Source organism: Armigeres subalbatus, chromosome 3, assembly GCF_024139115.2.
Source record: "Armigeres subalbatus isolate Guangzhou_Male chromosome 3, GZ_Asu_2, whole genome shotgun sequence".
Taxonomy (NCBI): domain Eukaryota; kingdom Metazoa; phylum Arthropoda; class Insecta; order Diptera; family Culicidae; genus Armigeres; species Armigeres subalbatus.
Genome location: NC_085141.1, coordinates 88,875,434 through 88,902,050, shown reverse-complemented (window position 1 = coordinate 88,902,050; position 26,617 = coordinate 88,875,434). Strand labels below are relative to the sequence as shown.

Here is a 26,617-nt window from a genome sequence, read left to right as displayed (position 1 = left end):
TAAATGCGTTCAATCAAAATGGGCTATCAAAAAACGTCAATTTTTCACCAACTGTGAGGTAATTCATATAATTTTGGTCGCTTGAAATTTATGGAAATAGATTTTAAAATTAGGAGTTGATTTTCCACTTACCCTAGTGGGGTGGGGTAAGTGGAAAACCCATGTTACCTTGACCTTTAATGGTGATGAGTAGATACATATAACTAAAATCAATACGATAATTGATCTGAGTATCTTTTGTGAAATAAAGAAAATGAAATAAATCCTCTAGGAATTCTCGTAATAGCTAGGGGTTGATTTTGCCTTCTCGAACACTAAGTGTACGTAAAATCTATATGTTCGCCCCAAAGATGAACTTTTTAAAGGAAAAATGGGACTTACGGGGTTATAAACTAATCAACTTAGTTTAACGAATTGAGATGATGTCTGTATGTGCGTATTTGTATGTATGTGTGTGCGCAAAGCACGTACAAAATTATCAGCTATTCTTAAGCACTTGTCCTTAAACAATTTGTTCGCAAAAAATTCCATTCAACGGCGAAACTTGTTATGAATAAAAATTAATGTGAATTATAGAATATATTTACCTATCAGTGCTATTTTAACTTTCTTATATTTTTTTTCATATGTAAAACATGTGAAAGGCATGATTACCGATAGGTGGATTAATCAGGCATTTTCTCATTTATATTAGTCCAATCACCACTGGAATCACAATGATAACGAAGAAGGAACATATTAAGATTCACAGCTATCGAAATAGACCCTGGAGGGAAGAAAAAATTGCATAATTAGAACATTATCCACTTCCCCCGCAGTGTTTGATACCTGGGGTAAGTGTAAAATCTTTGAATTAGTTGCTTTCTTGGTACAAAATACTACCAATTGAATGGGATTAGTTTATTTGTATTATAATTATCACCTGTGATATAAATTCACTTGAAAAAGGGACAATTGGTGCAAATAAGAATTGATTTTATGAATGCAAAAATCAACTTTTCGAGAAACTTAAAATTACAGTTCAAGCGTTGACCGTGTTAGTGTATGTATTATACAAACTTGATCATAGTATTAGTGTGAGCATCAAAGTATATTCTTGCATAATGTTATGATGCGGGGAAAACTGTTAAGTATGTACAATTCCAATTTTTCGAGTCGATTTTTACACTTACCCCCTTTTTCCACTTCCCCCAGTGTACCTTACTTGGTAAAGCATGCGAAAAATTTATTTTACGTAGGGTAAAACGACCTATTGTGGAGGGGTTAAGCACCGTGTCAAAATAGAAATGATTTCAAAAATTCTTGAAAAATTACCTGTTGGTTGATTTTCACATTGTAGTAGTTGAATAGGATGCTCGTTAACTCTAGTTTCGCAAATATTACGTCAATTGGGTTGTTTAGGGGTATATATGTTTTTACATATTCTGAATCTGCATAAAAAACTGAGCTTAACCCCAATTTTTCAGAATTTTTGGAGCCCCGGAACTATTTTTAATTTGCATTTTAAATTTATATGGGACTAAAAATTTGTTCTTATGCTGCATGGGCTAACTGTCATTCTATGAATGTTAGTGTCATTCTATCGATTAAAACGGCTTATTGTTTGCTGTATAGAAATGTAAATAAAAGGTTTACAAACAAAATAAAAATATGTTGGAGATCAGAAAAGCATGCTCTTTATGTTAAACTGCTAAAAATTCGATATTTTTCTGAGCTAAACAACCCAATTGTGCTGAACTTATGTTGTTTTGTTTTTATCACAATAAAAACAAACTACCGCAATAATAGGACGCAGTTGCCCATCGTTGCGATATTTTTTGAAGGTCAGTCCTATTGTTTCGGTATTGCATGTAATTCTTATGGAGAGCGATACCGCAACAATAGGATCTTAATACTACCGCAATAATAGGCTCAAAGGATTCATATTTTTAACGAAAAATGTTGATTTTTCATCATTTTGAATGGAATTTTGTCAAACAAAAGCTACTTTAGTCGTTGATCCGAAGAGTTTTAGCGTACCCACAGTTGTTTTTAATGCTATTATATCCAGAATGGACTACTACACTACCACAACATTAGCACATACCACAACGATAGGACGTTTTACCCTATACGAAGCGATTTTCCGCGAAAATCATCGAAAAAAAACTGTGTTTTTTATGAATAAATAAAAAAAATAAAAAAAATAAAAGCGTAAAAGCGCAAATATGCGCAAGCAAATTACTCACTATAAAGTGGTACCAGGGTTATACTTCATTCCCATATATTTTGACTGAATAAACATAACGCTTCAATATTTTCCGATTTTTCTATCTATACTTCCATATGATATATACTTGGATATATACCTACTTTCATATGATATATAAATTAGACAAATTGGAGATGGTAAATTTTTCGATTAATGGTCACCATTTTCCCCATAGTGCATGAATCACTTCGATGATCGTAAAGGGGGTCGCGAACCTGAAAAGGTTGGGAGCCACTTGTTTTAGGCATTTGCATTGCTTGAGGTACCCTCTAGGTATTTTCCCTGAGAATTCAAACTCTTGTTGAAATACGCTTCTATTTCAACCAAGTGGATCTTCCCTGATAACACTTAAAAATCACTTTACTGAAGTACCGCCATCGGGGTGAGAATGGGTCATCGCTCTCACCGGCAGGTCTCTTATATTTTAGTCTTCTTGCCCTCAGATACATTCAATCTATTCTACAAGAATTCTAAGTACTTGAAACAGTGACCCATTCTCGGCCCCGATGACGGTATTCGAAACAAACATATAAGAAATCTGCTTTATACCCGTAAAAATGTACCATGTTAAAAGGTAACACGTGAAAATGACTTGGATTTTCATTAGGCTATCCATAAAGATTTTTGAGCGTTGATCAGACAAAAATCTGAAATCAAATTTCTTAATTTTCTTAAGTATTGTTAGATTTGCACTAAAAATGAATTTTATTGAACAAGAAAAAACTCTTAAATAATTTCGAGATACCAAAGAATGGTGATAGAAACCCTTTCCGCACGGACCACATTCCTTTTGCCAGGGAAGACAGATCAGTTGTCACATTGATACTCTTCCTTCCTTTACAAATAGCTTGGAAGAAAAAAAGTAGTTCAATATAAAAAAAATCATCAAAATAAAACCACATACATACTCAAACCAAATTAGCTTCAATGAAACTTGATAATATTTACGTGTATAACGCATCAAATTTAAAGTTTAGGTGTACTAGGGGGAAAGACGGCTTTGGCAGGTTTTGTTCTATTATTGGCAGGGGGGTTTTTGTCGACCAAAATTTATGAAATTTGGCCACAATATTCTTCGATATGAAAAGAATGTTTAGGCAAAATCTGAGCCTAGTCAGTCAAAAAAACCCCCTGCCAATAATAGAACAAAACCTGCCAAAGCCGTCATTTCCCCTACTTCAAGTTTTAATTTTATTCTTCATCATCCTATAGTTCGCACCCTGTATATTATTACCCATATTCTTGTTTGCGGACGAACGCGCTTTAGAACGAAAAATTCTCGTTTACGCCAGCAAAATTAAATGGGAATACGATTCGATCGAAAATAGAATAAAACTAGCCAAAGTCGCTTAATCTTAAGAACTACACAAAACAAGTTAAATTTTGAAATTCCGTTCAGACTGGTGATAGCGGAATCTCTATTCCACTAACTATTTATTCAAAAGAACACAGACTCATTATCATCGGCCTCCGTTCTAGATTCGCGGCTAAGATATTAAGCTTTCGTAAATAAGGGATTGTCATCCAGAGAACGTCTCAGACGGCAAATTTGACCGTTGATAGTGAATAACACTTGTACTTTAATAATAACCGCATCTTACACCGAGTCTTACACTACACCGGGAAACTTATTTTCCTTCACATTATAAAATCGATAAACAAATACACATAAAAATACGGAATGAAACAGCTGGACTATTCCCACGCTAATTCGCGCAACAAGTTCTCCACCTATTCAACGGCAATGAAACGGGCTCCCGCCTCCTTGTCCCAGCAAGCGTGGCTTCGATCGAAATACAGATCGGCCACGGCCCCCTTGGAACCGAGCGCACAGCAGGCGGCTTCGAATCCGACTTCGACGCACACCGGTTCCATACGGCCCTCCAGCATGGCCGAAATGAAGCCACTGGAAAAACTGTCGCCCGCACCGGAAACATTAACAATGAAGTCCAACTTGCGGCCCGGATAGAACCGCACTTGCAGTTCGTCACCGGGCTGGCGTTGATAAGCGCCTCTCGAATCGAAGAACGGTGTGTGTTCACACGCTCGGCGAACAATTACTACTCCGTAGTAGCCCAGAGTGACAATCACGTTGTCGATATGGGCACCGACAAACGTGCCCAGTTTTCGGACTTCTCCCAGTAGCTCGTCCAGGTGACTGAAGTTCTCCACCAAAGTGTTGGCGATGGGTTCCTTGTAGCCGAAATGGCGGGCTATTTCCCGCAATTCGTACAGGTTGGGGGTAAGGAAGCGAATGACCTTACAAGCGTTATCAGATGCGTTGAAGGGTTTTGCGGCGAATCGCATATCCGTGGGCTCAAAGAAAACTGCAACAAAAAAATATGACGAAATAAAAAAAACTTATTAGTTCCCGTCTGTTTAATTGCTCGTACTTTACTTATTGTATCATTTAAATAAATTATCGTTGACGTAGATTTTCATTTTTCTTTGCATGCCAGTAACGACAAGATACAGTACATAGTTATTTATGTGAATATAGATACGTGTGACGATCACATCATTTACTGGCTGTGTTTTGTTCTAATGACTAACTGATTAGCGTTTGTAGCCTATGCGCCCGACTGCATGACTCAGCTTACGAGTGTGCAATGGAAGTTTTACCTCATCTTGAATTAAATTTGTGCCCAAAATGCTGGGGACACAAATAATTAGAAATACATATTCAGATGACTGTTAACGTGGTACATGCCATAAATTTCACTGGAGACGCATTTTCCCAAAAGCCTCAAATAATATATTTAAATTCATGATTTTCTGAAATTTCTTGGCAATAGTTAAACCTTTTTGCCTTTCTCGTATACTAAGTATACGGTAAAGGCTATATGATCGCTCCAAAAACAAACTTTTTATAGAAGGCCCGGAGACCCATAGTGTTATATACCAATCGACTCAGTTCGACGAATTGAGGTGATGTCTGTGTGTGTGTGTGTGTGTGTGTGTGTGTGTGTGTGTGTGTATGTGTGTGTGTGTGTGTGTGCACAAAACGACGCAAAAAATGTCACTCATTTTTCGGGCACTTATCCTCAACCGATTTGCTCGCAATTGCATTCGACGGGGAATACTTTCCCTTTGTTTCCTATTGAAAATTGGCCAGTTCGGACTATGGGATCGGAAGTTATGGCCAAAATACAAATTTATACGTAAAAATCGCGTAAAAAATGTCACTCATTTTTCGGGCACTTATCCTCAACCGATTTGCTCGCAACAAATTGCATTCGACGCAGAATCCTTTCCCATTGTTTCCTATTGAAAATTGGCCAGGTCGGACTATGGGATCGGAAGTTATGGCCAAAATACAAATTTATACGTAAAAATCGCGTAAAAATGTCACTCATTTTTCGGGCACTTATCCTCAACCGATTTGCTCGCAACAAATTGCATTCGACGCAAAATCTTTTTCCATTGTTTCCTATTGAAAATTGGCCAGGTCGGACTATGGAATCGGAAGTTATGGCCAAAATACAAATTGATACGTAAAAATCGCGTAAAAAATGTCACACATTTTTCGGGCACTTATCCTCAACCGATTTGCTCGCAACAAATTGCATTCGACACAGCATCCTTTCCCATTGTTTCCTATTGAAAATTGGCCAGGTCGGACTATGGGATCGGAAGTTATGGCCAAAATACAAATTTATACGTAAAAATCGCGTAAAAAATGTCACTCATTTTTCGGGCACTTATCCTCAACCGATTTGCTCGCAACAAATTGCATTCGACGCAAAATCTTTTCCCATTGTTTCCTATTGAAAATTGGCCAGGTCGGACTATGGAATCGGAAGTTATGACCAAAATACAAATTGATACGTAAAAATCGCGTAAAAAATGTCACACATTTTTCGGGCACTTATCCTCAACCGATTTGCTCGCAACAAATTGCATTCGACACAGAATCCTTTCCCATTATTTCCTATTGAAAATTGGCCAGGTCGGACTATGGGATCGGAAGTTATGGCCAAACTACCTTTTTGCCTTTCTCGTATACTAAGTATACGGTAAAGGCTATATGATCGCTCCAAAAACAAACTTTTTATAGAAGGCCCGGAGACCTATAGTGTTATATACCAATCGACTCAGTTCGACGAATTGAGGTGATGTCTGTGTGTGTGTGTGTGTGTGTATGTGTGTGTGTGTGTGCGCACAAAACGACGCAAAAAATGTCACTCATTTTTCGGGCACTTATCCTCAACCGATTTGCTTGCAACAAATTGCATTCGACGCAAAATCTTTTCCCATTGTTTCCTATTGAAAATTGGCCAGGTCGGACTATGGGATCGGAAGTTATGGCCAAAATACAAATTGATACGTAAAATCGCGTAAAAAATGTCACACATTTTTCGGGCACTTATCCTCAACCGATTTGCTCGCAAAAAATTGCATTCGACACAGAATCCTTTCCCATTGTTTCCTATTGAAAATTGGCCAGGTCGGACTATGGGATCGGAAGTTATGGCCAAAATACAAATTGATACGTAAAAATCGCGTAAAAAATGTCACACATTTTTCGGGCACTTATCCTCAACCGATTTGCTCGCAACAAATTGCATTCGACACAGAATCCTTTCCCATTATTTCCTATTGAAAATTGGCCAGGTCGGACTATGGGATCGGAAGTTATGGCCAAAATACAAATTGATACGTAAAAATCGCGTAAAAAATGTCACACATTTTTCGGGCACTTATCCTCAACCGATTTGCTCGCAACAAGTTGCATTCGACGCAGTATCCTGTCCCAATGTGTCCTATTGAACATTGGCCAGATCGAAATATGGGATTGGAAGTTATGACCGAAACACCATTTTTGCCTTTTGTCTACAAAGTATACGAAAAGGCTATATGTTCGCTCCAAAACCAAACTTTTACAGAAGGCCTGGAGACCCATAGTGTTATATACCAATCGACTCAGCTCGATGAACTGAGATGATGTCTCTGTGTGTGTGTATGTATGTGTACGGTGCGTGCACCAAAAGTGCGAAAAGTTTAGCTCGCTTTTTTGGTACTTATGCTCATCCGGTTTACTTGCAACAACCCCCATTCGACGCGAGATCCGGTCGTATTGTTTTCTATTGAAAATTTGGAAGATCGGACTATGGGCACAAAATTATGGCCAAAATGCGTTATGTTATAAAAAGCGCGTAAAAAGTCTAGCTCATTTTAATGCACTTACCCTCAATCGATTCACTCACAACAAATTGCATTGGACGCGGAATCCTATTCTATTATTTTCTATTGAAAATTGGCCAGCTTGGACTATAACCTTAGAAATTATGGCCAAAATACTTTTGCCTTTCTTGTGCTACAAAGTTGTACCGAAAGGCTATAATTTCTCTCAGAAAACGAACTATCGGATGCTTCCACACTGATACACTTTCCTCCCATCTTCATACGGGAGTTTGGTAGAAGGACGGTCATGAGATTCATATCATAACAAATATTGCCCTCCGCTCGCTTGATGGGAATGACATTTTCGTTTTCTTTTTGTGTAGTCAGAGCTTCAGTTTAACAAACATCCAAATGTGATATCCTTAAAATATATAACTGGGTAAAATAAAACAGGGGTATGTACATCAAAAGATTGGAAAAGAAAAAATTGTAGAAATTTTTATTAGCATATTGTAGATCAAGTTGAAAACCGAACCGAGATCTCGCGTTTTCAACTGGATCTAAAATATCTTAGCTTGAAATAATCCGATTTTCATAGAACGGACAAAGAAGTTTTTCTTTTTTACTCCTAGCTACTAGCTCATCTACTTTCAAGCAAACACATTTTACGTAAGTCGAGAAAGGCACCATCACCGCTAGGTGGATTAATCTGGGTTTTTTAGAGATCATAATGATGCAAATACTTTTTGTTCAAGGGAAACTGGTCCAATAAGCACCCATAGGGAATATAGCCCAACGAAATTGTTTACATTATGTGTGTGTGTGGCAATCCATGGCAGTTTTCTTCTGAGTTAACTCAAGAAACTTTGTTGCCATCCCATTGAGGGGAGGCCGCATGAGACAAAGACAAAGAATGGTTGAAGAAAGCCACGGTAGCATTGTCTCTTGCATGTTTGTCTACCTTACCAACCAACAACCTGGTTCGAAACAGTGAAACCAATTTTAGAAGAAGTACGCGAAGTCATTTCATGAACAACATAAAAGTATAAATTTCACATTCAAATAATTAGTAGAAGGTTTTATTACTTACGTTACTAGCTAGATACTTATTCCTAGTGTTGTGTGGGCGTTAGTATATAGGTTGGTTTTAGCGGGCCCGCTCGGACAGACGCAGAATTAACCACCGACGACATGTCGGCACTTCCATCGCTGGCCGCAGGATCCTCGCGCCGCGGACTCCTTATGGACCCGACAGCAATTGTGGTAGGAACGAATGGCCCAAATCAGTGATCCCCATCATACTTACTATAGAGGGCCGCAATGCGATTTTTAACTGCTGAAGCGGGCCGCAATATATTTGCAATACATATTTTGATGTAGGATTACGTTTTTGTTTTCTATAGTAGGGTTAACTTTATAATTGCGAAAATCGGAGACCGTCACGAAAATATTATAGACTTTGAACGTTAATAGCTCAGCCGCTTCCCGATGGATTTTAATTTTTTTTGGGCCACTCGATCAAGATGGCTTCATTTTATTGTTCTCAAAAATACTGATCTTCAACTATTTATCATGAAAAAATGGTAAATAATTAAAAAAAAAAAAGTAAAACAATCATGCTTCGCACAGATATCAAAATCAATAAACTTACGGGTTTGGATCTAATCCTCAGTCCGTACAAACTTTTTCATTTCAAATTGAATTTTAAAGCTTAGTACAAAATGATGTTTTATATCAAAAACAAAATTTTGACAAAATATTTTATTCCTATAAATATTTTCGTGAAACATACTTGTAAAGATATTTTATTCTGCAGGTTTTATCGCCGTAGCTGATTATGAGTCGATTATACTGTTTCTGCTCTTTCAGACTTGACAGGAGATAATTCTTTTGCAACACCATCTTTTCAGTTCAGTTGACAGATAGCATTCTGAGCTATTTTTCCAAATAATCAGAATATGACCTTATCTATTTGTTTTCAACGATTGTTGTCCACTATCAGTTGTCACGCAAATAACAACCGCATGTTTCAAAGGTGTTTTTGAAGCCAGGTGAATATGTCAGCAGCAGGGTTCGGATTTCTCACTCACTCACGCGACAACAGATCGCTCCATCATCCATTTTATCCGGATAAATTACAGTGCGATAAACTCCGGCACAAGCGGTGGTGCGAAAAGTTGTTATCCCTCTTCCCATGTTTCGCGAAAATCAAATGCTGTTTACTTTGCTTCTCCGAACTGATTGCATACGACGATGCGCCACGATAAGTAGTAGGTTCAAGACAGCAGTTTTTCTATTTGCTTTCAATCGGTTCGTGTGGTGGCGTGGTTATAGTGGGCGCTATACACATTTAAAAATTGTTTTGGGTTCGAATCCCGTCGAGGACCTACATTTTTGTAAATATGCTTTTAAAACTTATCTGGAGAAGTGGCGAGGTGGAGAATTTGGTAGCCCAAAATTAAATTATCCGGCAAGCCGGCGCTCGCGAGTTTATCGCCTGTCTTTCTATCCGGATAAAATATTGTGTGAGAACACTTGCTCAAAGGAGAATATGGAAAAATTGCACTACGCTATTTGGATCAATCCTGGGTTTTTATTCATATGAGTGAGAATTCCGAAGCCTGGTCAGCAGAATTGAATTGAAATCGAGTATAATCTGCTTTCCGAACCTTGCTTTCATGCTTTCCTATCAATTGAATTTTTTGAAACTTTATCTTCATCGAAATCGAAGCATGGAAATAATCAAACATTTGCTATTTTTATAACCTGGGGCAATAACATCGAAATATCTGCTGTTAGCCGACAAATATTCATGAAGTGATGAATTCTCGCTTTACTTTTCAAAAGGACCTAAGTAACATTTTTTTCATGAATTAATTTGAATAGTGCAATCAATAGCTTTTATGTTGTTCTGTTGATTGCGCTATTCAAATTAATTCATGAAAAAATGTTACTTAGGTCCTTTTGAAAAGTTAAGCGAGAATTTCATTAATCATTATGATACCACGATTTATGCTTTATTCTTATATGGCGCGTCAACAACATAATGATTTGAGACGTCACAAATTAATCGATTACTTCGTTTAATCGATTCATCGTTGTGATAATCGATTAATTTTGAATCGATTATTATCGAATGAATAATCGATTTAATAATCGAGAAGAATCGAGAGAAATCGATTAGCTACTAATCGATTAATCTGGATTGTACGACATCGATTGTCTCTAATAATGATGCGAACTTGATAGAATACTCGAATGCAACTAACAAAGGGGCACAAAGAAAAGCTTTTCTTTCTATGTATAATGCTTTACAATGGGCCACATGTAGTGTATTCTCTGAAATCCTTCGCGGGCCGCACTTTGGAGATCACTGGCCTAAATCGTCGTACAATGGGAAGCACATTATGTCACACTCCATATAGAATCCATGATCAATCACATCGCTTACCGATCATTGCAATGCATCGTCTACTCCATCATTATTTTCACAGCACTATTTCAAATCCCCCACATCTCTGCACGCACTATTCTCATCATTCTTGAGACGAATCTGTTGAGAATTTTTTTTTTCTTTTTAGGTTTTGTTTTATCAACAGGTCACCGTATTACCTATAGAACAAATCAACAAACCACAAGTTCTATTTTGTAGCGCACTGCACAACTATCTCCACTGTCGTTTGCTCGGTCAGTCAGGCTTTACAATGACTAGGTTGCCTGCTTGGCTGTTAACTGACTACTGATCATCTCTAACAAACTCATCAGTTCTGCAGCGTTAGTTTTCGTGCTTCGTATTCCAGTTGGAGAGTGGCGATAACATCTACCATGCTGGAATGGATTAAGAGATGGGATACTGTGAGAGCGTGCATTGTGGAGCTACCTGTATAAGGATATACAGTCACTCTATCTACAGACTGATTTGCAATTGCCGTAGATGTGTGAAAGCTGATGTTAGATATGAAGCGAGATCGGATAATAGAGATTCTTTGCTCTTTCGATATCTGATTTCTGTCTCTGTGATGCAGATGTGTGATCATAATTTCCACAAACATCCTACACATAATTCTCTACACTATAGTATATATACACACCACTACACTATAAATATCTATAGATATTTAATTTTCTTCAGGCAAATTTTACAATTGGCTAAGTTCACCGAGTGGTTAGCTTCCCGTAAGCAATCAGCAACAATTTTAAGATATTTTAATGGTCTTTAAATGTTCGTGTTGCGATTATAATATCGTCCAGATAGGAAAATATGAACGGCTCATACAGCCCTTCTTTCAAGACCCTATCTAAAATTCGAGACATAGTGGCGCTGTTATTAATTAGCCCAAAAGACAACCTTTTGTATTGGAAGAGACCTCCGCCAATTACTATGAAGCTGGTGTATTTTTTTTAATCTTCAGCAAGCTTGATCTGTAAGAAGGATTCTTTCAAGTCCAAAACCGAGAAGTATCTGTTTTTGCCTAAATTGTTCAAGATTCTTATCGAACTTGCTAAAGGGTATGCATCTCTAATCGTTTTAGCATTCAACTTAAGAGCATCCAAACAAAGCCTCATATCTCCATTCTCCTTGGTAACTGGGATCATCTGTAGAGCCCAATTAGAGTTTGAAAGTTCTATTATGTCCAGGTGCAGTAATCGGTTGATCTCCTCATTGACTTTTCTTTGAATAGTTGGTGACCACGGATGGGGATTTATATGAACGGCATAGTTATCTGTAAGTTCAATTTTGTGTTCCATAACATTGCAAGACTCTAGAGTACCGTCAACTGGGGGGAAGATGATCATTTTTAAGACAAAACATGCAATAACAATGTGTGTTTACATTTTAAATCGAAACAAATATTTTCAAAACATGTACTGCTATACGTTGCAATAATCAACAACTTTAGTTTTCTGAAATGCGTTCGCATTTATTAATATAAATTAAATTATCACACATTTTTTGAATAATCTGGTTTGGGGTGAAGTTGATCAAGACAGCTCTACTAAAACCATTATGACCTAGTAGTCAAAATACACTAGGTTATTTGTATGAATGTTGAATTTACTACGTAAAGAAGTCTAAGAAGTCATTATTTGAAACGAAAATAGCATCATTTATGACTATCTCTCTCTTTCTTCCACAAAATACATTTTCATGATTATAATCGAAAAATTTGGATTTCTACTTAGCGGTAACATTACTTGAACGGAGAATATTGTTGACTACCGTTTCATAAAAAAATTTGGCACTTTTGACTGACATATCAAATGATCATCTTCACCTCAATGATCATCTTCCCCCCAGTTGACGGTACCAGGTTCTGATACTTTGAAGGTTCGTTTCAAAGATTCAAGTAATTCAGTCTCTTCGGTATTGAGAATATGGGAATCTGACTGGATTTTATTGTTCATCTCTACGTTGCACGTTGATAAGTTCTGAACTACAATGTCTTCATCACAAGTCAGTTTAATTTTGAATAGCTTGAAAAAATCCATCCCTAAAATGCATCTCGAACTGCTAAGCAAGGTAATATCCTGGTTGTTTGTTGAACTGTGAAAGGCACATCCACGAATCCTCTGACTTGCATTGGTGCACCACTGGCAGTTGAAATTCCAATGTTGCTTATCTTGAATTTGTAAAAAGCTGGTTGAATTTCCAAAGTGTTCTCCAACTAATGACACATTGCTTCCACTATCCAATAACCCATGTAACTGTAGTGCTAGAACATGAAATCTCAAAAACTATCTGGCATCACTAAAATCACAAAAATAGTTTCAATTTTCTGAAAATAACCAGCATATTCTGTTGGAGAATCATTTATTTGTTCCAAGATGGTACAATTTGTATTTCTTTGTAAATCGAAAATCACTTCCTGGAATGTATTTACAGTTTGTGTAAGATTCAAGCTTGGAGGAATTTCAGAGATTGGGAAAACCTCCTCCTTCAATTTTCCCTTCTCTGGTTTTTTGCCTCACAGAATGGACACTCCTCGTAATGAAACTCCGGAAGTCCACATATGCAGCAAAATACATTGCACCTCGAAAAACACTGGGTAAAATTATGTCCAAATTTTCGAAAATTGAAAATTCAAATTCTGCGATTCTGCGTAATGTTTCAAAATGTCTTCTAAATACAATTCCCTCCATCTTCGCTCAGGGTGGTATTCCTGCTGAATAATTTGATTGGGGATGTAATTTGTGTCACTTCTTCTTCTTATTGGCATTACAAAATATATTTGTCAGTTTCTCTGCAAACATTTGATGTGATTCTGCGAGATCGTCAACAGAAGGCGCTGCAGTAAAACTTTAATTTTAGTTGTGAAATCATCAAAAACAAGCAAATTCGAATCGACACGTTAAGCTCTGTTGAACTGCTGAAAACATGCAGCACACTAGGTGTAAACTTTTTGGAAGCAGTGTACCTTTTATCAATAGTTACGTTTCTCAATAATAATCTTCAGCACGTCATCGAGCGAACATCAATGTCTATAATGGAGTAACGAAGTCGCGTAGAGCTATTCCAACTCATAAAAGTAGTTGGGATATTGAAGATCATCTGGTTGATCGTTTTGAATATTAAGATCCATAGTCAAGGACAGTTTGGAGTGTCGTAGAAAATTCGAGATTTCCCAATTCCCGGGATATGATTTTTGAAATCCTGAAAATCCCGGGACAAAAAATCTTTTTTCACTTCAAGAGGAACTCCCTCACAATAAAAACAAAAGACTAGAGTTTTCTTTACCCTATGGCGGACTACTGACTGATACTTCTGTCAGCAACTGCAGTTCTCTTATATTTAAACAACAAGTATCTACAATATATCTATATTGTAATATAGCTAGCTTACAATATTCCTTGATATTACAAAAGAGCAGATACATCTAACTAGCGCATTATTCCTACTTATCTTCCATCTACAACGAGGAGACACACACTATCCGATACATATTTCTGCATTTCTCTACACAGTCTGGAATATTGTGTAAATTTACATTCATTTTGATGCACATATTTGGACGCACATAAAAGGACGCAAAATAAACGTTTTAGTTTTAAATCTTAATTTATTTATTCATTGATTGATGTGAAAATAGTTTTAATACATAAAATAAAGTTTATATTTGCTTTTCTATTTTATTTTATTTTGCGATTCTATTTTACGCGTAATTTAATTTTTATTACATACTAGCAGACCCGACGAACTTTGTTTCGCCTAAAATTGATTTATTCTCTGATTAGATCTTGAGTTATGAAAAAATTGGTGTTTCATTTGTATGGGAGCCCCCCTTTTCGAAGCGGGGAGGGGTCTCGAACCATCTTAAGAACCTTCCCCGGCCCCAAAAACCTCTGCACACAAATTTTCACGCCGATCGGTTCAGTAGTTTTCGAGTCTATGAGGTTTAAACAGACAGAAATTCATTTTATGTACAGCAACAGTTCGCTAACTGGGCGCGTTTTAACTGGACTGTTTTTTAACTGGGCGTTCGCTAACTGGGCCAAAGCCCAGTTAAAAAGCAGTTATCCGTCAAAAAACAACAACAAAGACTCGTTGACGAGGGGACTCTGAATGGCATATTCTTTAAGCTTCATGTAAAACACGATCACAACAATGCATCGTGAATTCCCTCGTCAGCCCAGTTAAAAAGCGGCGTTCGTTAACTGGGCTGGTGTTTTAGCCCAGTTAGCGAACGGATGCTGTATATAGATTGTGCACGCCTCGTTAATCTCCTCGGCCCTCCTTACACCGAGCTAGTCATCCTGAGCTCTTCGTACCCTGTGTTTATGTTTTGGTCCGAGTTCTTTCAGGACTTCTGACCAGCTTCTGAATGTTTTGTATAAAAGCTCTTCTTAGACTTTTGCTATAGCGCGCTACCCATGATTAACGCAGCCACGGCGCCACGCCACGCTAAATTCATTTTGAGGTTAGAATTGTTATCCAACATATACTATGCCACTCGAGTACTCCTGGAGGCGCAGGCCTTAAGGTCTAAAGCATTAACAGCGTCCTCATTCTAACATTAAGCAGTTAATTTCCAGCTTTGGAGCAGCTATGAGCAAATCACCACACTAACCACCGGAAAGAAGACCAAAAATAGGTTACAATAATACATGATACCAGATCATTCCGAATCGTTCCCGAAAAAGCTTTAGTCAAATTTTCTTTTTCCATGCAAATTTGTTCGGGACATGCTTTACTGCATTAACTTCAACAAGCCAACAAAAATTCAATTTACAAGCTACAATCATCGAATTTTGGAATCAGTTCATTGAATATATGTGTGAAATAAAAAAAATCGAGTTTCGCGAAACGCCATTGTGTGTTCTTACCCCCAGACCCATAGGCCTTTTCATGTGACACTGCCGAGACTGCATTTGTTTACAACTGCTGAACAGGCCTGCAATCCCGAAGCTGACACTTTCATAGAAGAACTGTCAATTGACGATAAAATCAGCTGTTTTTAAACGTCTCGTGAAAAGGCCTATTGTCCCCCCGACGACGGTACTTAAGTTGGTCTTTGATAAAGTCTTTGGGACTAGTTTATCGACACTAAGTTGTAGATCTGGAACCATTCCTGGGTCTATAACCCGTTGATGAATAGGGGGAGCTGTAACTGCTGGTAGAAGTATCAGTCAGTAACCTGCAATGAAGTATAGGGAACTCTACTATTGTGTTTTCGTTGTGACTCGTGAGCTTATGGTCCCAGTGCGATTCCACTGTGCATCTTCCGTCTACAGCGAGGTGTCTGACACTACCTAGTATTGCCACAGAAAATACGCTGCTTGAATGAAAACTTAGAAATGGTCTAAATCCAATATATAATACAAACAATCAAGCCTACTTCGACGGACAGCGAACGCGTCTTTTCGAACTCGGCAAACATTTGTTCCAGAAACCCTACTTTCCGATACAAACGCAAATATTATTTGCTTATTGAAATTGAATTTAGTTACAATTTGAATTTTGTATCATCTGGCCTTTCTTAAATATGAACTTTACCCCTAAACTTCGAAAAAACTTTTTCAAAACAAAAAAATGTTTTTAAAACATCGAAAATTCCCGGGATCCCGGAATTTCCCGGGATATATAAGAATTTTCATCCCGAATCCCGGGACAGCATAAATGGCCGGGAAATGAAAACTCTATTATGGATGCTCTAGATCATCTTAGTGCTCGTAACCTGACCTGTGTCATATTTTTCCTGGATGGATCAGTTAATTTTGGACATTTTTGCTAAAGAAAGTCTGGGTCAAATATTTCCCATCCGTATTGAATCGATTACAGAGCAAAAAATAGTTAAATGAGCCTTGTGCTTTTGTTCTCAAAAATCTCATGAATGCTTTAATTGATGATGATCAGGGAATCAATTTTTCTTCGATGCGCAAGCAAAACAAGCGACAAAAGAGAACAACGACAAAGTTTTATTTTTGTCGGAGATAATAATGACAAAGATCCGAATTTTTTGTCATCAACAAAAAAAGAAGACAATTTTGTTGCTAACTTTCCATCCCGTTATTTTGCATTATCTCTACAGCAAATTTGTTTTTTTTTTTTGCTATCATAGATTCTGATTTTATAGAAATATTCGAGAATCTAACTATGATTACAAAATTAGCATCGTATTCTCGGAAATATCAAAGCATTCAAGGCAAATAATTCTTGTCATATTGTGTTTGGGCCGTTTGGGCTCTGATAAAGGCTTGTTGCGAGGTGCGTTTGTCAGTAACAAACTCTGTTGACGACAAAAGGTATATTGTTAGGCGTTGCTCGAATATAGACCAGTGCATGATGACGTAGATTGACAGTTCACAGAGCTTTTTCACCGGGACTTAGCCTCTGGCGAAGCTTCCGATAAAATTGTTTCGTCATTTTATTCGCATGTAGATGTCCTTTGCGATTGATTTCATGCTGAATGCAAAGAATATCATTGAAATATTCGGATCGCAGCAATTTTAAACTAAAAATATGAATTTTAATTTCCTCCTCATCGATTTTTCTTCTAACACCTTGTAAACAAGCTCTGTGAACTGTCAAATAAGTGAGGTTAGATCAAGATCTTGCATTGGTCTATTGATTCCCTGATGATGATGATGATGATGATACTACCATCTATTGTAGCAAGGCACCTGCCGATAGCACTGGCCATATCTGACAAACGATTTGATCATGATCATGCTATTGTTTGTATTTCATCAGACTCCTGTATGAAGGGCCAAAAATGGGTGGGGTGGTTCCATAAGCAAAGACGCTTATGCGAATCCACGGGATGAATAGAGAATCTCCTTCCAGAAGAAAGTTCGTACATACAATATAATAATCTAGCCCTCGTTTCCCAGATTGACCCAATAGATGGGGAGAAGAGCCCGCCCTTTATCCACGAGATGTTAACAATAGGAAGTTGGCGATTCCACTCTTCCTATCCAAATCGCTTCAATCGGGTGCCCTGATGGTTATTTTATATGTATATAATCATACAGTTTCAATAAAAATAAAAAAATATATGTAATGGAACTTCCTCACCGGATTTTCGCACTTGAAAAATACATCTTTCATCGTTTGTCCTGGTCCTTTCATCAGCACCATTTGTTTTGGAATAAATTGTTCTCTCCAAAATCGAGTCCAAATGATCAAACTGAAGAAGACATTATTGAGTATTTACGTGAAACAATCAATGTTGATAATTCAACGCTCAAATGTGTAAAGCTAGTGCCGCGTAACAAAAACATTAGTGAGTTATCCTTTGTATCATTTAAATTATCAGTCTCTGAAGATCTTGTAACACTGATCAGCGATCCTTTCTATTGGCCTGAGGGCGTCGAGGTACGAGAGTTTCAGCCAAAAAACTTGAATGCTCCCAGTCGACCAGTTCAAATATGATACAAGTAAGTGTCGTAACCGGACACAAAAATCTTCAACAGATTGCACGCATGCAACTGTGTCAAGATTCGTCAACAGAATGACCTCTTTGACTCTGTATCCAGAGAACCTCAACGAAATGCCGGTTCAACGAATACCAACACTAATACAGTATCGAACGATGAGTCGCTCGCGAAGTTCTTCTTCTTCTTCTTATTGGCATTACATCCCCACACTGGGACAGAGCCGCCTCGCAGCTAAGTGTTCATTAAGCACTTCCACAGTTATGAACTGCGAGGTTTCTAAGCCAGGTTATCATTTTTGCATTCGTATATCATGAGGCTAACACGATGATACTTTTATGCCCAGGGAAGTCGAGACAATTTCCAATCCGAAAATTGCCTAGACCGGCACCGGGAATCGAACCCAGCCACCCTCAGCATGGTCTTGCTTTGTAGCCGCGCGTCCTACCGCACGGCTAAGGAGGGTCGCTCGCGAAGTGCGTGCATCAAAACATCAGCACATACACATTCACACTTGTTTCTCTTCCCATTTCATTGCTATGTCATTTTCTATGTCATCATCGTCATAATCATTAACATCATTTTGGTTCGAAACTAGCTCGACAACAAAATCGATCCAAATTCAAAACTGAAATCGATTAACTCATTTTTATCAAGAATTCAATTTCAACTATATCTACCACAGTAAGTACTACTAATATCAATGCACCATCCAATACGAATTTCTCAACGCACATTACTCCTTCATCTTCTGCTTCTGGGTCTATTTATGAATTGGAAACTAAATATCATTATTTTGATTACAATGAAATGAAATTGTTATTTCAAAAGCATTCTAAGAACTTCATTAAAATTGCATTGCACAATGCGAGAAGTCTTATTAATAATATTGATAACTACCGTGCTTTCGTAGCCAATTCTCGATTAGATGTTCTGTCAATTACCGAGACTTGGCTTAAACCTTCAAATACTAACAAGTCAGTTGAACTCGAGGGGTACGCAATCGTTAGATCTGATAGGAAAATTAAGAAAAAAAACTAGAGGCGGTGGAGTCGCATTTTACGTGAAAAAAACTCTTAAACATTTTGTTATCTCCAAATCTGAACCTGAAAGTGAAATCGAATATATCTTCATTAAAATAAAACAAATAAATTTAGTTTGTGGTATTGTTTATAAGCCACCTGATGTAAATATTTCTAAGCTGGAGACAATTTTCAAAATTTTGTCAGAAATTTGCTCGACTGAACCTAATGTTTTAGTAATGGGTGACTTTAACATAAATTTAATGAATAAAGAGTCATCAATGACGGTAAAAATGATTGATAATGTAACTGCATTGTCTTTCAAGATCGTACCTACACAACCAACTTGCCATAAACCAAACTCATCTTCAACCCTTGATCTTATTTTTGGAAATTGTACGAATAACTTGAATAATGTCTATCAATCATCGATAGGTGGAATCAGTGATCATGATATGATTTGCATTGATTACAAATATAAACAGTTTAAAATGAATTCTAATGTTTATTGGACTCGAGATTTTTACAAAATTGATTATAACTCTTTTTTGTCGGATCTAACTTGTGAGGCTTTCAACAATGTGTACAATTTCACTAGTGCGGATGAAAAACTTAGATGTTTTAATGACATATTTTTCAAAATTCTCGATAATCATGCACCACTGAAGAAAAAAATTGTGAAAGACCCAACTAAGCCCTGGTTTAATGCACACATCGAAAAGTTGCTTAAAAATCGCTCAGACGCATACGAATGCTGGAAACGACATAAATCTAATCCACATAAACGGAAAAATTTCACTCTTCTGCGCAACCAAACTAATCGAGAAATTAAACAAAGAAAACAAGAATACTTTACTTCTCAATTGAGTGCTGACCTTCCCGCAAAGCAACTCTGGACAAATATTAGACGGCTTGGTTTGAAACATACCAACACTCAAGTAGGTGGAGGTGATGTTGTGGCTGATAGTCTGAACGTTTTCTTCGTATCGCATTGCAATCCAGTTACTTTCAATCAAATTGAAAGCGATATCGACTCACAACAAACTTTTTCATTCAGAGGAGTAACGAACGATGAAGTTCTTTCTGAATTCGTCGCTGCTTCATGCGATGCTGTTGGCAATGACAGCATCCCATTGAATATTTTGAAAAAATCATTGTCTATCACTCTTCCGTATATTACAGACATATTCAATTGTTATATCTCCACAACTGTGTTTCCCGCCGACTGGAAAGTCGCCAAGGTGATTCCTATCGGTAAAATTGAAAACCCTATTAATGAGAAAGATTATCGTCCGATTTCTATACTTTGCGCTCTATCAAAAATTTTTGAAGCAATTCTATCTAAACAATTGAATGAGTATCTCACCGTTAATGAACTGCTATGCCCATTCCAGTCGGGCTACAGGAAAACATGCAGCACGGTTACCGCACTAATCAAAATTGAGAATGATATTAAAGAAGCTCTGGACAAGAAGAACATGACAATTATGGCTCTTCTGGATTTTAGTAAGGCATTTGATTCCATTGATCATCGATTACTGTGCACAGTAAGCTTAAACATAATTTTATGTTAGATCACTTATCCGTAAATTTAATACTCTCTTATTTGTCAAACCGAAAACAATATGTAGAGTTTAACAACAAACAATCTCAGCTGATCCCTGTCCTGTCCTGATCCCTGTCCAAGGATCGATCCTTGGCCCACTTCTATTTTCACTGTATATCAATGATTTACCATTATCTCTATCGCACTGCAAATTTCATTTATATGCAGACGATTGCCAATTATATATATCTGGAGAACCTAGAAACATTTCTGAAATTGTTAATAAAATTAATTCCGATATTGAAAATATCTTGATATGGTGTAATCACAACGGTCTTATCCTAAATGCGAAAAAACTCAAACCATTATTTTTCGCAGTGCACGTATGAAATGTATTAACATGTCGCTAATTAAAGTGTGTGATGATCTCATTGATTATTCAAATATTGTTAAAATTTGGGTCTTATGATGGATTCAAACCTTAACTGGTATGCCCAAGTTAACGCCGTCTGCAACAAAGTTTATAATGCTTTGCACTCCCTAGTTTTGCTGAGACATTGCACTCCTCAACATATTAGAATCCAATTGGCTAGATCACTTTTGGTTCCTTTGTTTGATTACGGCGATACGCTATTTGGTCTAGTTTCCACAAAAAATTTAAACAAATTGAACTTAGTATTTAATGCTGTCACAAGATATGCTTTCAATCTTAAAAATACGAGCATATATCAAATTATCGAAATCAATTACTTGGATGCAATCTCACGAATCACTTCAAACGTAGAATGTATATTCAAGTCCATAAAATAATAAATAACCCTCCTTCATACCTCAAAAATTTCTTTGAGTATGTTCGATCCTCACGAGTATCAGCACTTATCGTTCCGAGATGTAACTCAAATGATCTAAAAGTATCCTTTCGCCACCGTGCTGTAAAACTTTGGAACGATTTACCCAGAAATTGCAGGAGCGAACGAGATCTTATTTGCTTTAAGAGAAAAATTGGATGCGTTTTGAATTAGTAGTGCATAGTAGTTAGGTGTACATAAGAGCATATACTCTGAAAACCATTAGGCGGTTATTTATGTAATTATGTTGTATTAAATAAATAAAATAAATAAATAAATAAAATATCCTGTTTAGAATCAGATGAGTTGTCCAAATTTTGAAAATATTAATCTTGAATCCTTGAAAGATGGAATAAAAGAGGGAGCAGTAATCTCATGAATGCTTTAATTGAGCCTTAAAATGTTGATAACAATGAATAACGTCGTGTATTTGAGTGTTTTATGTATGCATCGTGCAACACTTGTTATAAAATACCATGCGAATTTAATATGTTGGAAATTTCCTTTGCCTGTAATAACGAGTGCAAATTTTCGCTACTAGTGGGTCCACTATTCGTCATTTTACTCTAGATCTTGAACGGTTATGATCATCTATATCCTGAATCGCAGTCATTTTTTTTTCCTGCAGTTGTAATTCGAAGTAAGCTCTTGCGAGAATCGTTTGCTGCGTCACGAGTAGTGCGCATGATGGCGCACAATGTATAGATCCACACGCATCACTCCCAATGCATTTGCGGCTCAATTTTATTTCCTCGAGAGCTCACTTCGGTTTTCAACTGGAAGCATAATATTTTTTAAGCCATTACGTATTATGATCAATGCAGCGTGGGAAACACTCGTCACTTTGCATGCACTGTGTCATGTAGGTAATGACTGCAAAGCCACAAATAGAGAAGTGTTCAATATGCCGGTAGCTAGGAATGTTTGTTGTTATTTTCTATGATAATGACCGAGTGAGCGATCGTGTAACCAACGCGAGTGGAACTTTATGCGGTTAACCGAATGACCTTTCCATTGCGACGCAACGCGCAGCTCGAAGCGGCCGGCCGTTGGCGTTGGATGGAACAATGGAACGTTCTGTAGATACCGCGACCGACCGGTCGGACCACGCTCTGCGCTCGTCAGGCCCATGCGAACCGTTAGTCATTTGGTATGCAAAGTCAACGTTAATTACCGCACGAGTGACAAACATACCTTCTCACGAAAAGTGAACTTTACCTATTTGACTAAGGTTGTTGGGAACAATGATAGGTCTATTAGCTGCATGGTCACCTTTGCCTGTTGCAGGAACAATCGAGAATCAATCTAATAATGCCTTGCGGCATTCAGTCATAGAAATTTACGACTGAATCTAATAAAAATTGTTCAAAAACTCGGTTCAGAAAATGTTTATTGCTTTTGAAATGTTCAACAAGTGCTTCAAGGAAGTAGCAAAAAATGCGACTCAAACACGCGTAGGTCACGACCTAAACCCGCGGAGCGGTTACGGTTGGATGCACATGTTAACATCATATTAAGTGTAGCTCAAAAGGGTAACTTGCTTATCGATCCTGGCACATTGATCGATGTTCTAAAAATTTTATAAAGGGTTGAAACTTTTTATAAACCCTCATCAGTTTCAATTTGATTTGTTTACCAAGCAGAGTGATCCATCGCAAAAACTGAAACCATGTGGAAATTCCAAAAAAGGTAGCGAACCGTTTCGCGTGCAAGGACTCTATTACTGCGAAAAACGACACAAAAAAACGCAACAAGTTACTAGAAGACAGGAAAATCAGTTTAAAAGTGTTTGGGTGGTGGGAACTTTTGTGTTCTGCTTGGATGGAGTCCCTTTTCAAAATTGCAACGTCAGCGGCTTCCCCCTTTTTCGCGACTCGCGTATGGTGTGAAATGCAAATAAACGAAGTTTCGCGAAAAGTTCCACCGCCAATTTGTGTCTAATTAAGTGTAACGAGGGGCTGTTGCGGTAGTGAAACTGCGAGGGTTTCCCTCTTCCAGAAATGACTCATGTGTTTTGTTTTACTAAACCCCTCAACTTATTCGATCGTTCGTTCGGTCGTTCCCTTCCATTGCAGTGAGATTCAAATGATGAAGCGCCGCTCGTTAGCCGGAAACTGCGGAGTGGGAGTGTTCGTGATAGCCCTGGTAACCGTAGTGGTGGCCTTTGCGACGCCCAGCTGGCTTGTCAGTGACTACCGGATCACCGGGGCGAAGCTCGATCGGTTGGGCCTGTGGACTCACTGCTTCCGCTCGCTGCCGGATGTAAATGACGACTATCAGCGGAGGTTCTTCGTCGGGTGCCGGTGGGTGTACGATCCGTTCACGAAGGGATACGATGAGATTCGAGGGTTCCTGATACCACGTGAGTATGGGGATTGGGGAATGGTGACAATGTGTTCAGATTATTTTGTCAAGCTACTTTTAAAATAAGAGCCCCGTACAAGGTTCCGTATAAATTTATCAATTGACCAAGATGAAGGTGAATGCAAGATCTCACATAACCATGCTAATAGTTCACAATTGAGTATGTTCTTACTAAATATGTGAATTCTTATTTGCGTGAAATATTGTCAAAAGGAAAACCTTAACACATTTTTCGTTACATGCACCTTAGAACGTATAAACAGGAACAAAGACTTTTATAGCAATTTGCTTTACTGTCAGTAGGCATAATAAGTGTCCTATAATAATTGTACATCATAGTTGCAGAACAGCGTAAATTGTAGTTTCATTTTTTGATAATTTATGATGAAAATGTAATTGAATGCTGCAGATATTACGTTTGAGGTGTGCATATGTTGTAAGCCCGTCTGAAATAAATTATAGGTGTTGATGCGCTCTACTATTTTATGAATGAAAGTCATTCAAGTCGATTTCGTCACGAATTGTAAATGGTTACGGTGCTGGTGTATGTCACTGTCACCACTATGCATTTACAGTCACCTATTTATAATCCACGCTGCATTCACGTGTAGCAAGCTCCTAGATTATGCTCTTTTTTGTGAATACCGTGTACACAATCTTCGTGTCACAAAACATAAAGGGCTCTTTAACAGTGATGTTAATCAGTTACTAGAGGGTGTCACAACAGTCGGAAGTCTCTACTTTGGTTGCTACCAATCTACCAGACGTAGGTACATGCAAGTGAACAGCAACAAACCCCTGTTATGACAAAATAATTCCACATCGTTCCTGACAATCGTTTCGTTCTTTCTTTTCTCGTCTCGCTTTGAATACAGTTTTTATTTCACTAATTTTATGATCTGACACCTTAATCAACGTGCTTTTTCAGCTTTGTGGATGCGTTTTTCACGAGTACCATTTTTCATCTTTTCCATTTGCAGCGTTTATGGTTGCCACCCAGTTTTTCTACACGCTGTGTACGATCGGAGTCATACTGGCCACGATAATGGTGCTGTTCTTCTTCCTGTGCGCCGGACCGGATCAAAAATTCTTCCTCAAACTGATTAGGGTTGGTGCAATGCAGCCACTTCAATACGAGCGCCTCACTCATTTTCCCCTTCTTTCCAGACCATGGGTTACCTAACGTTGGGGTCGGGGATTTCCGGCGGCATCGGCGTCATCGTGTTTGCCATCTTCGGCAACAAGGACAAGTGGATGCCGGAGCACGCCAACAATTGGTTCGGGTGGTCCTTCATCCTGGCCTGCATCGGTGCCGTGGCATTAGGGGTGGCCGCAGCACTGTTCCTCGCCGAAGCGCACGTGCAAACGCGGAAACGAAGGCAACTGAAAGAGTCCCAAACCCGTTTCCAGATGGATAGCGAGTCGAAGGCTTAGGGCGCTCATCGAGCAGAGGTACGGTGTGCTCAATCGTGACGAACAATGAATCGACATACGCACATAGCATGTTTAGGAAGCAGATGGTAAACAGTACAATCGGGAAAATATGCCTTTTAAAAAAATGAAATACTGTAAATACGAACATTTTACTACACTCCATTAAAATCAGATTGTTTTATCTCGTACATAATGAAAACACTAATCCGTCCAGTATAGGATATAGAATCTCTAAGTTTACACATCGTTAATAAGTAAGAAATTTTAATTTACATATTTCTGTTTGTCAGTTACAATCAAACATTCCTTAACTTCATTTTATACCACAGGTTGCCAAAATGAAGAAACGATGTATGTAAGTGTAACAGTTTTCGAGTTTTTCGAATTCAGGAAATCTTTATTATTGCTTACTTAAGAATCGTACAACTGACAAAGACCAGTTCTTTTAAGTTTCCCCATTTTAGTTAATGGTTTTATGATTTTCTTTTTTTTTTCATTGTTTCGATGTGTAACAACATCAACAATTGCTGCCTTGAATAAGATAATAACTATATAAATGGATATATTGCGGACGCGGTAAGCGTTTCTACGAAATCCAAGCAAAATTATGAATCTGCAACGATCTGGAGAGTATTCCAGAAAACGATCAAATTGCGATTGGACTCAACATTATTGTCAAACGTTTTATTGTGCGTTTCCCTGCCCTGTGTGGTTTGGGAGGCGTGTTAGATGCGTAGGTTAGACTAATGCTAAGAGATAGATGATTTTCTAATATTGTAGGAAATAAAAACGAAAACATTCGAATCAATAAATATTTTCTAGCCTTATTTGTTTGATGTGTTATTTTGAAAGAAATAATATTTGCCGATGCTATCGCGCGAATAACAATGCACTAGTGAAGAAGACTATATGTTCTTATCATTTTCAAACTAGGGGAGAACAATGCATAACGCACCCACGGGGCAAAAAAGTATCACTCATAAAATCTCTCAAATAATAATCTGCTGTAGGACATTTATGAACGAATATTACCATAAAAATTCAATAAGGTACCCAGGGGCAAGTGGGACCTAAAATATCGCTAGTTCAACAAAATTATTAACACATACTTAGAAAACAGGTTATTCCAGAACATTAACCACTGATACATCATTAT

General features: G+C 37.8%; 2 protein-coding genes across 6 annotated transcripts in view; one reads left to right on the top strand and one right to left on the bottom strand.

The window, feature by feature from the left end:
- Positions 1–26,288, top strand: part of LOC134225195 (uncharacterized) — a 39,249-nt gene extending 12,961 nt beyond the window's left edge. For all 3 annotated transcript variants that reach the window (XM_062705064.1, XM_062705066.1, XM_062705065.1), the window contains 3 exons: positions 23,739–24,025; positions 25,008–25,135; positions 25,195–26,288. In XM_062705064.1, coding sequence (XP_062561048.1) covers positions 23,739–24,025; positions 25,008–25,135; positions 25,195–25,461 — 682 coding nt within the window. In that variant the 3' untranslated portion in view covers positions 25,462–26,288. The remainder of the gene's footprint in view (positions 1–23,738; positions 24,026–25,007; positions 25,136–25,194) is intronic.
- LOC134225197 (uncharacterized) lies at positions 3,832–11,103 on the bottom strand. 3 transcript variants are annotated; one of them, XM_062705070.1, is made up of 2 exons: positions 10,988–11,103; positions 3,832–4,578 (listed from the first exon to the last, which is right to left on the bottom strand). In XM_062705070.1, exon 2 carries the CDS (start codon positions 4,556–4,558, stop codon positions 3,983–3,985), a length of 576 nt encoding a protein of 191 aa, XP_062561054.1. In that variant the 5' UTR covers positions 4,559–4,578; positions 10,988–11,103; the 3' UTR covers positions 3,832–3,982. The 3 variants fall into 3 exon arrangements, with proteins under 3 accessions (XP_062561054.1, XP_062561053.1, XP_062561055.1); XM_062705069.1 differs by having other exon boundaries at positions 10,827–11,100; XM_062705071.1 differs by having other exon boundaries at positions 11,009–11,099.
- Positions 26,289–26,617: the final 329 nt, after the last annotated feature.